Genomic DNA, 13,562 nt, shown 5'->3' on the forward strand with positions numbered 1-13,562 from the left:
TGCCAGCCATAACCAGAGATTCTCATAGTTCTTATTTTTAAAATTTCTTACAGGTATCAGCTCACACTGTCCCATGGGACTTTTATATCAACCTCAAGTTAAAGGAACGTTTAAATGAGGAGTATGATCATCTGTGCAGCTGTTACCAGTACCAAGATGGTTGTATTGTTTGGCACCAGTATATAAACTGCTTCACCCTTCAGGTTTGAATAATATGAATAGAGTCCTTAAATAGAGAGATTTGTGCTCCATTTACCAAGGGAATTTAGTGCGAGATTCCTGTTAACCTTCTAGAAATAGACCAACTAAATTATAAACTAAAAGCATTGATCATTTTCCTTTCCCAAGTTGTTTTGGCCAAAAACTTCTTTGGTACTTTTTTTTTTAACTTTTTATTATGTCAATTTTCTTTTCTTTTTTTAAAAGAACATAATCTCTATACCCAAGAAAGATGGGGCTCGAACTCACAACCCTGAGGCCAAGAGTCACGCGCTCCACTGACTGAGCCAGGCAGGCACCCCTAGTATGTCAGTTTTCAAACATGGACAAAAACAGACAGAATTGTGCAATGACCCAGTCATCTAACTGTGGTGATCATCGGCTCATGGCCACTCTTATGTTAAATTCCTGGTGTGATAATTCCAATATTCTTTCCATGTCTGGTTTTGATATTTGCTTTGTCTGTTCGAATTGTGTTTTTGGACTTTTAGTGTATCATAAAATTTTTCTTTTTCTTTTTTAAAGATTTACTTATTTGAGAGAGAGCACATGCACGTGTGTGAGTGGGAGGAGGGGCAGAGGGAGAGAATCTCAAGCAGACTCCCCGCTGAGCCCAGAGCCTGAGGCGGGGCTCCATCTCACCACCCCTGAGATCATGACCTGAGCCAAAACCAAGAGGCAACACTTAACTGACCGAGCCACCCAGGCGCCCCTAACTTTTCCTGATAGCCAGACATGAAGTCCTGGGTAAAAGGAATTGCTATAGATAGGCCTTTAATAATGTGGTGATAAGGTGTGAAGGGAAGGAAAGCATTGCATAATTCTGTGCTTTATGTTCTTTTATAGTGAGCCTATGCCTCTGGACTGTGCACCTCACAAGTATTTCCCCTCCCTTAGGTGGGACATGATGACTAGAGTGGGCTGGAGTTGGGTATTTCCCTTCCCCAGGTCAAGTAGGCTCAGATAATACTCTAGCAGGTTAGGCTCCAGTTAACTAGTTTCTCCTGACGACAGAGCTTTTTAAGAACAGAGTGCTCTGGCCTGTTTCAAAATGGTTCCTCTCTCCCTCCACCTCTGGAAGCACAAGGAGAATTTTTCTCCAACATTTGCTGTGAGAACCTGATCTAGCTCCTAGACATAAAACTCACAGAAGTGTGAGGAACCCCCTCCACCACCACCACCATGCTTACAGATCCTAGAAGAGTTGATTTTTCAGTCTGTTCAGCTTTTTATTTGTTAGGACAGAGTGGCAACTTTCAAACTCTTTACATAAGGAATGGTCTATTTTTGCTACTCTTGTTTTATCTATGCTGTCCCCCAGTAGATTATTTTTAGAACCCAAACACAGTATATCATTTTATTCTTAGGAATGTTCTTTTTTTTTTTTTAAGATTTTATTTATTTGAGAGAGAGAGAACGTGCATGCATGTGCATGCCAAGGAAGGGGGAGGAGCAGAGGGGGAGGGAGGGGGACAGACTCTGTGCTGAGTGCGGAGTCTAATGCAGGGCTTGATCCCAGAACCCTGAGATCATGACCTGAGTCAAAACCAAGAGTTGGCCGCTCAACTGACTGAGCCACCCAGGTGCCCCTGGAATGTTCTTAAGAGGTGTTGTTGCATATTTTGATGGTAATATGAATTTTCTAAAAAGGTTGGAATGAGGGTATTTTGAAACTACCATTTATAGAGCACCTATTATGGGCCTGGCTAATCCTCGATGCTCTTCATCCCTTATTTCTTTTTTTTTTTTTTAAAGATTTTATTTATTTATTTGACAGAGAGAGACACAGCGAGAGAGGGAACACAAGCAGGGGGAGTGGGAGAGGGAGAAGCAGGCTCCCCGCGGAGCAGGGAGCCCGATGTGGGACTCGATCCCAGGACCCTGGGATCATGACCTGAGCCGAAGGCAGTCGCTCAACCGACTGAGCCACCCAGGCGCCCTCTTCATCCCTTATTTCAATAAATCCTTATAGTCTTAGAGGAGAGCAGTGTTGTTAGAACTGGGACAAAGACCCAGCCTGTGAAAGAGCCAGATCCTAGTAGAGAGCAACAAGGAGTACAAAGCAGCAGGTGGCAAGGTATTGAGTGTAAGTACAGTCACCGCAACTTAAGAAGTAGTGAATTTTCTGTCCTTTGTTTCTAGGATCTTCTTGAACACAGTGAACTTATTACCCATGAAATAATAATGTTGGTTATTTATAACCTTTTGACAATAGTGGAGAAATTACACAGAGCAGAAATAATCCATGGTGACTTGAGTCCAAGGAGTCTGATTCTTAGAAACAGGTTGGTCCTTTTCATTCTCTTAAAATTCTGTCAACTTTCTCTTAAAATATGGACAGTTTCCATTTCCTTTTGCCTCTCGATAAATGCCATATTGAGGAACACAGTATGTTAAAGTATTTGCTATCTAAAAGTCAATAATCAAGGGGAATAGTTTAAAAGAGTTCAAAGAAAAAAATACATTGAGGAAATACATTAATTCAGAAAAAAAAATTGACCACTCTTGAGTATTGTGATGATTCCTGGCAAGAAGAGATATAAAATATGAAGATTTGGAGGACTGTGAAATAGATTGTGTAGTCTTTCTTTGAGTGGGGCCAGTGCGGATTGAGGGAGGATGCTAGCAAAACCAGGGCACTTCTCAGTTTCAAAACCAAAGCTTAAGTCAGGCCAAATTGAGGTAATTGCCAAGAGAAGTGGCTAAACCAGAGTGCAAATGCAAACTATGCCAAGAAAAAAGGGCTTAGTGTTCAAATTAAACCCCATTTAGCCATCAAATGCAAGGGGTGAACACAGAGCAGCAAATAAATAGTTTTATGATGGCCAAAAAATGTTGTATCTTGTGCTATGGAAAAATGGGAGCAATTGTAAATTTTTTTTTTTTTTTTTAAGATTTTATTTATTTATTTGACAGAGAGAGACGTAGCGAGAGAGGGAACACAAGCAGGGGGGAGAAGCAGGCTTCCAGCTGAGCAGGGAGCCCGATGTGGGGCTCGATCCCAGAACTCTGGGATTGTGACCTGAGCCGAAGGCAGACACTTAACAACTGAGCCACTTAGGTGCCCCGCAATTGTAAATTTTAAAGTAAAATATATCATTCTGTGCTGTGGAGGTATGTGATGGGATTAGTCAAAGCCTGTATTTAAAAATATAGCATCTATCACTGATACTAATCAGGGATTTGAGGGAACTGAGGAAAGCAGAGACAAGGAACACAAAAATAATTCGTTCTTTTCTCTCACATAAATAGTTATATGTCTCCTTGGAGAGTAGCTTTATTGCATGGGATAGATAAACCCAAGGAGAATATAATTAGTAGTGAGTTATTGTTATTAGGTTTTCTTTTGTTTGTTTGTTTTGGGAGTTAGTAAATAACGGTTGGCATTACAGATAAGAGTAAGAGAGGTGTTAGTTTAATAAAAACAGGATAGTTTACAGTATAGGTGGCATCTTACACAAAAACAGCCTTATTGTTATTTCAGTTAAACTCTGAGAAGGAGGAATCTGAATGACACTTGGAAAGCCTAATCTATAGTAGTGAACAAGAAAGGCTATGACATCTATAAAAGCTTAATTTCTTTCATAATTCTCATCAGTGTGTAAATCATTGCTGCTGTTCATATTAATGTGTCCAGTATAAGACAGAGGCTTGTACTCTACTTCCAGTGCTTGTTTTATGTAATAAATATAATATGATAAATGTTTTGTGGTGGCTGTACATTATGGTTTAGATACCTTGTGTCACTAGGCTAATCTCAACATTCCCCCCTTAGCTGGACACTGCCACTGCTCTTACAGTTGCATTTTCATAGCTAACCACTGGAGGGAGCTGTTGGCATAGCTAAGACGCACCTGCAATACCTTTTTTTTTTCTTTTTTTTTTCTCTTTTTTTTAAAGAGCAGCTCTGCAGCTTCTTTCATGGCCTATTTTTATTATCTCTTTCTCTTAAATCTGGGCTTAGAATCCACGATCCCTATGATTATAATAAGAACGATCAAGCTTTGAAGATAGTGGACTTTTCCTACAGTGTTGACCTCAGGGTGCAGCCTGATGTTTTTATCCTCAGTGGCTTTCGGACTGTACACATCCTGGAAGGACAAAAGATCCTGGCTAACTGTTCTTCTCCCTACCAGGTAAGTGTAAAACAAGCCTGAGCAAATATGGAGAGGGTTTCTTAATCTCTTTCTTCCATAGATAAACCATGAAAGCTAGTGTTTACTGATATTGTCTCCCCTGGAATAGATGACCTAGTTTTCAAATTTCACCAAGTCAAGCAAAATATACCATTTTTCTGTCACAGCATTGAAGACGGTACACATACACGTGCAGACACATGACTAACTCAGTAACCTAAGTGTCAGGGCCATTTCCATCACTCATCTGTGTGATCTTTTGTAAGTAATTTTCTGTAATCTTTGTAAAATAAGGATAACAATCTGCTCTGTGTGTATCAGAATTGTTGCGAGGATTAAATGAAATAATGTATATAAAAAGAACATTACAAGTGTAAAGTGCTTTGTATGGTAGCGTTATATACAAAACCCCTTCTGACTCATCTCTGGACGTTTGGCATTTGCTGATTGAAAATGTATCATGAACTTGAACTAGTCATGTGGACCACGTTTAGATCACAACTAGAGTCCATGCACATTCAGTAGGTTTACAAATTTGAATTTGACAGTCCGTATATTTTTGTTCTTCAGGATAATTTTGTTCTCATCTTTTGTTCTTAAGGATAATTCCTAGAGTTAGCTCTATTGATCACTTCTTTGAGGAGCTTCTCCCTTTATGGTAAGGGTAGGGAACAGTCTACTAAAATGTATGTCATAAGATAAACTTAAACACTATAATAACTTTCAACTTTCTACATAAATAGATTGCCATGATAGTAGCAGAGAATTATTTTAGCTGATGGTGCTTTTTGTGATTTCAGGTAGATCTGTTTGGTATAGCAGATTTAGCACATTTACTATTGTTCAAGGAACACCTACAGGTCTTCTGGGATGGGTCCCTCTGGAAACTTAGCCAAAATATTTCTGAGTAAGTATTGGCGATTTCAGGGTCTTTGCCTATCCAAATAATTTTCTCTTCCTCTTGGGTGCCCTCTGCTTGGGCAGCCTTAGTTTTCTTAGTCCAAATGCCATGATTCTATTAATTTCAACCAGTTTTCACTAGAGTGTCAGTGGAGCATCTAGTGCAGAACAAAGGAATTACTAATTAAAAATAAGAATCAAATCATTCAGACTTCAGGACATCATTCTGGACCTAGATGTATCCTATAGGCTGTGACTGTGGTGCGGAAGCCTCTCATTCTAGAAGTGTTAATAGAAACATTTCGTGAGAATAATTTTATAATCAATTGACGTTAGTCTTATACCCCTTTTTAACAGCTATTGTTATCAAAGTTAATAAGCATCTCTTGAAGAGAATTAAATTTCTAAATTATATACTAATTTTAGACTGTTATTTATTTAATGAATGGGAACCAAAGCAGAGAACTGAGTCTCCTTGGAGAAGTAAATGCTCCCTTCATAAGAGCTGCTTGGTCTCAGAACCATAGTATTCCCTCAAGCCTACTTATAAAACTTATTAAATATCCCATGTTCCACTTTAGCTTATCATAGCTAATAACTTCCCAGAATAAGCTCCCCATATATCAACTTATTTGTATATTCTTTGGCTAAAAAAAAAAAACAAAACAAGAAAACAGTGTTGGGAATTTAATACCCCTTCTCCATTCCCCCTACTCCCAACAAGTGAATTGTATTTTTTTATTTATTTAATTCAGAATTTGGCCAGTCTTATTTGTCTCTGAAACATACTTTATTAAAAATAGGCTTTAAGTATAATGTAAGACCTGTAGATAAATTCAGGTATCTCCAGTGGGCTGTGGTCCTAGGTGGGTTGAACACAAACAAACAGGTAGGGTCAGCTGGCGTTTCCTAACAACCCTGCCTTGTACGATAATAGAAGCTTCTCTTATTTAAAAAACCAAGGAAGTTAAACATCATAGCAGTAGTTACTTCAGTCAAGCTTAGGATTCTCGGAGGACTGTGAAGATAATAAAACTCTGGGCAGGGGGAAAAGGAGAACTGCAGTCTGTCTAATGACCTAGACTTTAGGAAAGTTAGAGGAGAGGAGCAAAATTCGCTTGTCTTCTTTTTGTAGAGCAGTACTGCATCTTAGCACACAGAGGCAATGTGTGGATTCAGATCAGAGACTTTCTCTTTACGTGCATTGTATTACGGCTCTCCTCTCTTTTTCATAGTTCCACCCTGGGCTTTGAAAGGATTACTTGAATGAGTTCTAACCCTAGACTTCTAGCTATTACCTTAAATCATTTAGTGCATATATGTACCACTGATTTAAATACAGAATTCTTTTATATGTCTAATCTTGATGGAAATGGTTTTATATATTTTTAGGCTAAAAGATGGTGAATTGTGGAGTAAATTCTTTGTACGGATTCTGAATGCCAGTGATGAGTCCACAGTGTCTGTTCTGAGGGAACTTGGAGCAGCAATGAGTGGGGTGTTTGACACCACGTTCCAAAATCACCTGAACAAAGCTTTGTGGAAGGTAGGGAAGTTAATCAGTCCTGGGGCTTTGCTCTTTCAGCAGGATAGGCAACCAAATCTCTCACAGATTCCTGCCTAAAACCAATGGTTGTATTGTGGAACACTGGACCTGTGTATGCTATAATTCAGTTTAGGACATGTTTAGATACACTACCAACACATTGCTACTTTTTAGTAAAGATATAGTTCTAGGTAACTGGCATTTTCTGCATAGCGCTGTATCTATCCTTGGCCTTGTCTAACTAACAAAGAAGTGTTTTATTCTTAATGGACTCCATATGAATGGGTACCTTATTGTCATTTAACACATTTGTCTCTACTTTTCCCTGTACATTTTTCTTTTGTAATTTGTGACATGTGCCCTTACGATCACTATGTATTTTTTTTTGATCACTATGTATTTTTAAGTAATAAAATAGTATTTGTTAAATTTGTGCTTCTAACATCTCATCCACTTTTTGCCAACTAAGATAATAAATGGCTTGATTTCACAGACAGGAGCTGTTGTACCATGGAAATTTATATATCCTAGACATGGAACTGCCATGATAGAATCATAACAAGACAGAATAGCCAACCATTCCTTTGGGTGTTCTTGACCTTCCACTAAGTGGTCTAGATTTAAAAGTAGATAAAATGGGGTGCCTGGGTGGCTCAGTCGTTAAGCGTCTGCCTTCGGCTCAGGTCATGATCCCAGGGTCCTGGGATCTAGTCCCACATCGGGCTCCCTGCTCGGCAGGAAGCCTGCTTCTCGCTCTCCCACTCCCCCTGCTTGTGTTCCTGCTCTCGCTATCTCTCTGTCAAATAAATAAATAAAATCTTTAAAAAAAATAAAAATAAAAAAAATAAAAGTAGATAAAATGATTTAATACAAGGCCAAATTTTCTTAAATTTCAAGTGGCGAAGTTGTTTGTTCTGATTCTATTTTAATATTTTCATTTTTTTATCCACCAAACCCTTTCATCTATTTATATAATCTCGTGGTGCTGCGGCTACTGGGTCTCTTGATTAGAACTGTGGCTGTTAGAAAGGAAGAGAAAAGGTTTTGAATGGGGTGTAGCAACCTTTCAGAAATAGGACAATCACCCTTCTACTACCTGCAGAATGACTTGGTGGGGCCAGAGTTAATAAAGGAATGGAACGAAGTTTTGTTGATTGGAAGATTTGAAGAGATAGAGGCCAGGATAAAAAGATAACTTGGAAGCATGTAATAATTCGGGAGAGACTAGATCTAGAAGAAGTATTAGATCCCCAAACAGAAGCATGGATTATACCTGGCTTTGGGTAGAGGGAGGAAAATTGGAAGAAAGGGGCAATGAAAATCATCTATTTCATATCCAAATATCAAAATTCTCAACTGTGCCTCCCTCCATTGCTGGTGCCTGATTTTTTTTTTTTTCTTTACTCTAGTTGTCACTGTTACTGCTCTAAGATTGCTGGAAAGCAGAAAATTCTAAGTATATCTCAACTAAAAATATTTAAGCATATATAGTTGATGCACTGAAATATGACTTGAGTCTGAAAGATAATCAACTTAGAAATTTTTGCTCTTAACCAAAATACAACTTTTCAAACATTTTTATGTTTGCTTCTTGTACAACTGATGATGTAAAATTATATATCTGTATCTTTGCTGTAATTGAGCCCTTCTACCCCTCTGCTCTCCTCATTTCTCAGTCCACCGTTTCGACACATAAAACCCTTAGTCTGAGGATGGACAGTAAATTTAGATTCTTTCTTAACATAGGCTTAGCTATCAATTAGTGACTTCTTCAAGAACCTTGGCAGCAAGGCTGAAAAACCAGAGCTTTGTCTCTGAAAGGAGAGGGAAGAGAATCTGGGGAAGTTCCTTTATCAGAGAACTTGCAACTCTCCCTCCATTCCCCATCTCCTCCAACCCTGACCCTTCTCTGTAGGGGGAAGAAAACAGTTAGGACCTGTGATGTCTTAGTTTCCTCTTTGCCTGGGCATAAAACCACAAAGTGGGCGCGCTTCCATTTCCCTTGTATTTTATGCTTGTTTGTCTTGGAAGAAGAAAGCCTCTGTTTTTTGGCAGAAGCTTCAAATGGTTCTTGTTTCTTGTCTCACTAAGGCAGAAGTAGCACAACAATGGACCTGGCAGGGGAAGCAGCTGAAAAGACAGGATTTTTACTTTTGTCTGAAAAGAGACCATGGGATATATAGTGCCCCGCCATTCACGAAGGCTGCACCCACTAATCTTCTACTGCTGTTAGAGCCCTCGTCTTTCTGTGCCGCTTGAATAAGAAACCTTCCATCCAAGTCAGAGTGCTCTAACTGATGCCAAACCTGAATCTGGAAATAAAAAGGTTTTCCTATAGGAGTAGGACTTTAGACTATTAGTTGAGCTATTATCTCAAAGTAGATAAGGAAGCCTTCCAGATGGTTAGCACAGGGCTCTTTGAAATGACGCTTGATGTGTTTAAGCTGAAGTCTTTAAGCAAAGACACCAAAGAAAGGCTTCTTTTCTGTTGCATTGGGAAATGTGGGATTCTTCCTCCAACTGCACCAACTCTTTCTAACATGCCAAAATTGCTGCCAGTCTCCAAAATTAAGACTTCCCTAGCGAGGAAGATGTATTTTAAAAACTTTTTTAATATAGCAAACTTTGACCTTAATGAGGTCCTTGGTTCCACCAAAGACAGAAGAAGCTATGAATACTTAATAGGACAAAGGTGGCATTTCCTATCAGTGTGGGAAAAGATAGGGTATTCAATAACTGGTGTTCAAACAATGGGTTAGAGTTTGAACTCTGTCACCAGTGCCACCACGAGTCATACCTTTGTGCAAATTAGACAAAGGCCCCTTCCTCTAGTGGATTCTGTACCTCCCAGTGTGCTGTACCCTTACTGGATTTCAGTCCCCACTTAGCCCGTCAGCCTGCTGCCCTTGTTTGCATAGCCATATGTAGTGGGCTTGCCTGTTTCACTGCTAATCTGCAAAACCATCTTAGGTCAAAAACGTTAATGGAAGAAAATGAAAATGTAAAATATTGGGGACGCCTGGGTGGCACAGTCGGTTAAGCATCCGACTCTTGGTTTTGGCTCAGGTCGTGATCTCAGTGTCGTGAGATTGAGCCCTGCATTGGGCTCCGCACACACATGCTCAGTGCAGAGTCTGCTTGAGATTCTCTCTCCTTCTCCCTCTGCCCCACCTACTCGTGCTCTCTCTCTAAAATAAATAAGTCTTTGAAAAATAAATAAATAAATAAATAAAATCTTTGGGAGAAAAAAGAAAATATAAAATACTAGATGACTTTGTAATCTTTTATCATTGTGACGTAAAACCAAGATATAGGGAAGAATATTGCTATTTATTACTATAGTAGATAAAAACCAAAATCTAATGGCTACCTATCTCTCCCCTCCGAAAAAAAAAAAAATACCATAAACTGAAACTAGGAAAAATAACTTGCAACATATATTTGCATCATCTTTCAATTGCATTATTTCAAGGTCTCATAACTGATCTCTATGCTTCCCTACCCACCCACAGTCATAACAGAACCCTTATTACAGCCTGTGAGACCCTACCGGTCTGCCCCACTATCCCCTGACTTCTTCCCTGAATCTCCTTTTCCTCACTCACTCCTCCCTAGCCTGTCCACCTCCTCCTAGTTTCTCTATGGCCTTTTAGCCTGCCATTTCTTCTGCCTGTATCTTCACATGGATTACTCCCTTCAGAGAGTAGTCACCACCTTATCAGAGAGGTCTTCCCTGGCCATTCTGTACACAGCAGCATCCCCCCCACACACACTGCTGCTACTTTCTGTCCCGTTTTACCTGCTTTGTTTTTTCCAAAGCACCTATCACAACCTCGTGTGTGTGTAAATTTTTTTTTCTGTATCCCACTACTAGAATTTAACTTCCTTAAAGGTGGGGATTTACTTTGTTTCCTGTTTTAACCCAAGTGTCTGAATGAATAAAATATTGACAAAGCACTATTTAACCCTAAAGTACAAAGAACTCCTTAAAAATTTTTGAAAACCAATAGAAATAGACAAAGGACATAATCCATTAAAAACATTTTAATGGCCCACTTACCTGAGATAGTCACCCTTCATTCCTAACTAAATAAGATGCAAAATAAACCTGAAATTTTTATCATTCACATAGGAAATAGTTGAAAATTGTATTTGTGACAGTGAAGGAAACAGGTACCCATATATTATTTGTATTATTAGCTGGAGTGCAAATTGTACATTATCAGAAGGTGATTTGGCAATATTTATTAAATTTGAATATTCCCTCCAGCTGAGAAAGTTTTCTAAGAACTTATCTTAAAGAAACATTGACACAGGTTGGCACACTCAAAGAAAAGCACCATTTGTATTGTTGTCTTCCTGCTTGCAAGGCTCCTTAGTCCCAAAGGGATGATCAGTAGGACAGACCCCAGGAAAACAGGAGCCCCGCCAGTGCAGAGGTGACATGCGACCATTTGCGTAGACCGCAGGGGTGCTCTGGCACTGGTGCTGAGAACCAGTCTTCCCGGTTGGCATAGAGATGGCAGAACTTGCCTTAGGCTTGGAGGGGGAAACTGCAGACGTTTCAGCCTTGGTTAAAAACAAAAAAGAAGCTGACGAGGAGACGTGATTACCTTTGGGGAGAGCCACAGGAGTGGGGAGAGAAAAGAACGAAGGCTTTTACTTTTCATTTTGTGCATTTCTGCACCTTTTGAATTTTCTGACCATACCCGTGGATTACTTTTTTCTTTTTTTTTGTCTATTGTCTAAGAAATGATGGGCCATAGTTTTGTGATCTTTTCTTTATATTAAGAAATAAAAAGCCTAATAACTATTAGTTTTGTTTTGTTTTGTTTTTAATGGGAAATTTGGGGAGCTTTATCATCTAAATATCAAAGCAAGATTAATTTGGAATTAAAATGAGGGACTGAGGGGCGCCTGGGTGGCTCAGTGTGTTAAGCATCTGCCTTTGGCTCAGGTCATGATCTCAGGGTCCTGGGACCAAGCCCCACATCAGGCTCCCTTATGAGTGGGGAGTCTGCTTCTCCTTCTCCCTCTGCCCCTCCCACCTGCTCATGCTCTCTCTCGCTCTCTCTCAAATAAATAAAATCTCAAGAAAATAAGAGAAAGGGGACGCCTGGGTGGCTCAGTCGGTTAAGCGTCTGCCTTCAGCTCAGGTCGTGATCCCAGGGTCCTGTGATCGAGTCCCGCATTGGGCTCCCTGCTCTGCGGGGAGCCTGCTTCTCCCTCTGCCTCTGCCTCTCTCTGTCTCTCTCTCTCATGAATAAATAAATAAAATCTTTAAAAAAAAAAGAGAAAGTATTTTAAATAATTAAAGATAATATATCTAAACTTACATTTTTAGTATGCTAAAAATTCATATATATTCAAATATCCTGTAATTTTTCTATTTGAGACGTGCTTTCCAAAATTACCATCTTCCTTATATTATAATTTCCTATGTCTGTGAACAAGGGAGTGAATTACATAAAACTTGACTTTTTTCAAAACAAAGTGCATTTTATGGCTTTCATATAGAAACTTGAGTTTCTACAAACTGACATTAAGAAAGGAACAGACAGACCATGATGAACTTAGGCTAAACTTCTACAAACATATACCTTTTCTCTTTTTTCTTTTTTTTTTTTTTTTAAGATTTTATTTATTTATTTGACAGAGAGAGACATAGCGAGAGAGGGAACACAAGCAGGAGGAGCGGGAGAGGGAGAAGCAGGCTTCCCGCAGAGCAGGAAGCCCGATGCGGGGCTCGATCCCAGGACCCTGGGATCATGACCTGAGCTGAAGGCAGACGCTTAACGACTGAGCCACCCAGGCGCCCCAAACATATGCCTTTTTTCTTTTCTTTTTTTTATTTTAATTTATTTGCGAGAGAGAGAATGAGAGACAGAGAGCACGAGAGGGAGGAGGGTCAGAGGGAGAAAGAAGCAGACTCCCTGCTGAGCAGAGAGCCTGATGCGGGACTCGATCCTGGGACTCCAGGATCATGACCTGAGCCGAAGGCAGTCGCTTAACCGACTGAGCCACCCAGGCGCCCCATATGCCTTTTTTCTATCAAAGCATACCACTGTCAAGAATCCTGCTCCTCAGAGGCTCTGGTGGAAGATTTTCAGCTGCTGAGCAGTATTGTCCCATAAGTTCAGATTGGTTTCTCCATGGGAATGGAGTGGCTGCCCAAACTGCTGTTTCTCAAATCCCCTGTGAACAAAGGACTATGCATCTATTAATTTTATAAACTCCCAGAAATTAGCACATAGTTTTCAAAAATAAGTCGTGAATTAAAATGTTGGAAAAGAGCAGCTATGAGTTCAAAAACTAGTCGCACTGGAGCCTTGGGGAGGGGGGGTAAAATCTATCCTCGGCTCTAGATGAGCATGGCACCTTCTCACTTTTCTGTGTCACTTTATTTTCCATAACCTTTTGTTGTTATTGACTGCTGACCTTACGTTGTGATTCATCTCGTTGTCCTGTTTACTCCTTTTAAAATTAAATGTTATTTCCACAGGTGTATTTATTCCACTGGAATGTGTACTTTATTTCCCACATGTGTTTAATTCAGCCTCACATTCATTTGAAAGTTATGTGAATCCGCGTATGCTGCGATTTCAAGCTTACTGGCCTGGTCACGTGATGTGTTTCTAGTTAATTGCTTCACTCCTGCAATTAGCCAAGTGAGAATGGCATGTCATAAAACCAAATACCCATTGAAATCTGTGAACAAAAAGATGAATATATACATTTACTTGTTTGCTTTTGCATTTTTT

General features: G+C 39.6%; 1 protein-coding gene across 1 annotated transcript in view; it reads left to right on the forward strand.

Annotated features, from left to right (window-relative positions):
- Positions 1–7,203, forward strand: part of BUB1B (BUB1 mitotic checkpoint serine/threonine kinase B) — a 50,606-nt gene extending 43,403 nt beyond the window's left edge. Inside the window, exons 19-23 of the mRNA XM_044917969.1 lie at positions 54–203; positions 2,362–2,504; positions 4,184–4,355; positions 5,156–5,262; positions 6,648–7,203. Of these exons, the coding sequence (XP_044773904.1) occupies positions 54–203; positions 2,362–2,504; positions 4,184–4,355; positions 5,156–5,262; positions 6,648–6,879 (804 nt within the window). The 3' untranslated portion in view covers positions 6,880–7,203. The remainder of the gene's footprint in view (positions 1–53; positions 204–2,361; positions 2,505–4,183; positions 4,356–5,155; positions 5,263–6,647) is intronic.
- The last annotated feature ends 6,359 nt before the right edge of the window (positions 7,204–13,562 follow it).

Source organism: Neomonachus schauinslandi, chromosome 9, assembly GCF_002201575.2.
Source record: "Neomonachus schauinslandi chromosome 9, ASM220157v2, whole genome shotgun sequence".
NCBI classification, from domain to species: Eukaryota; Metazoa; Chordata; class Mammalia; order Carnivora; family Phocidae; genus Neomonachus; species Neomonachus schauinslandi.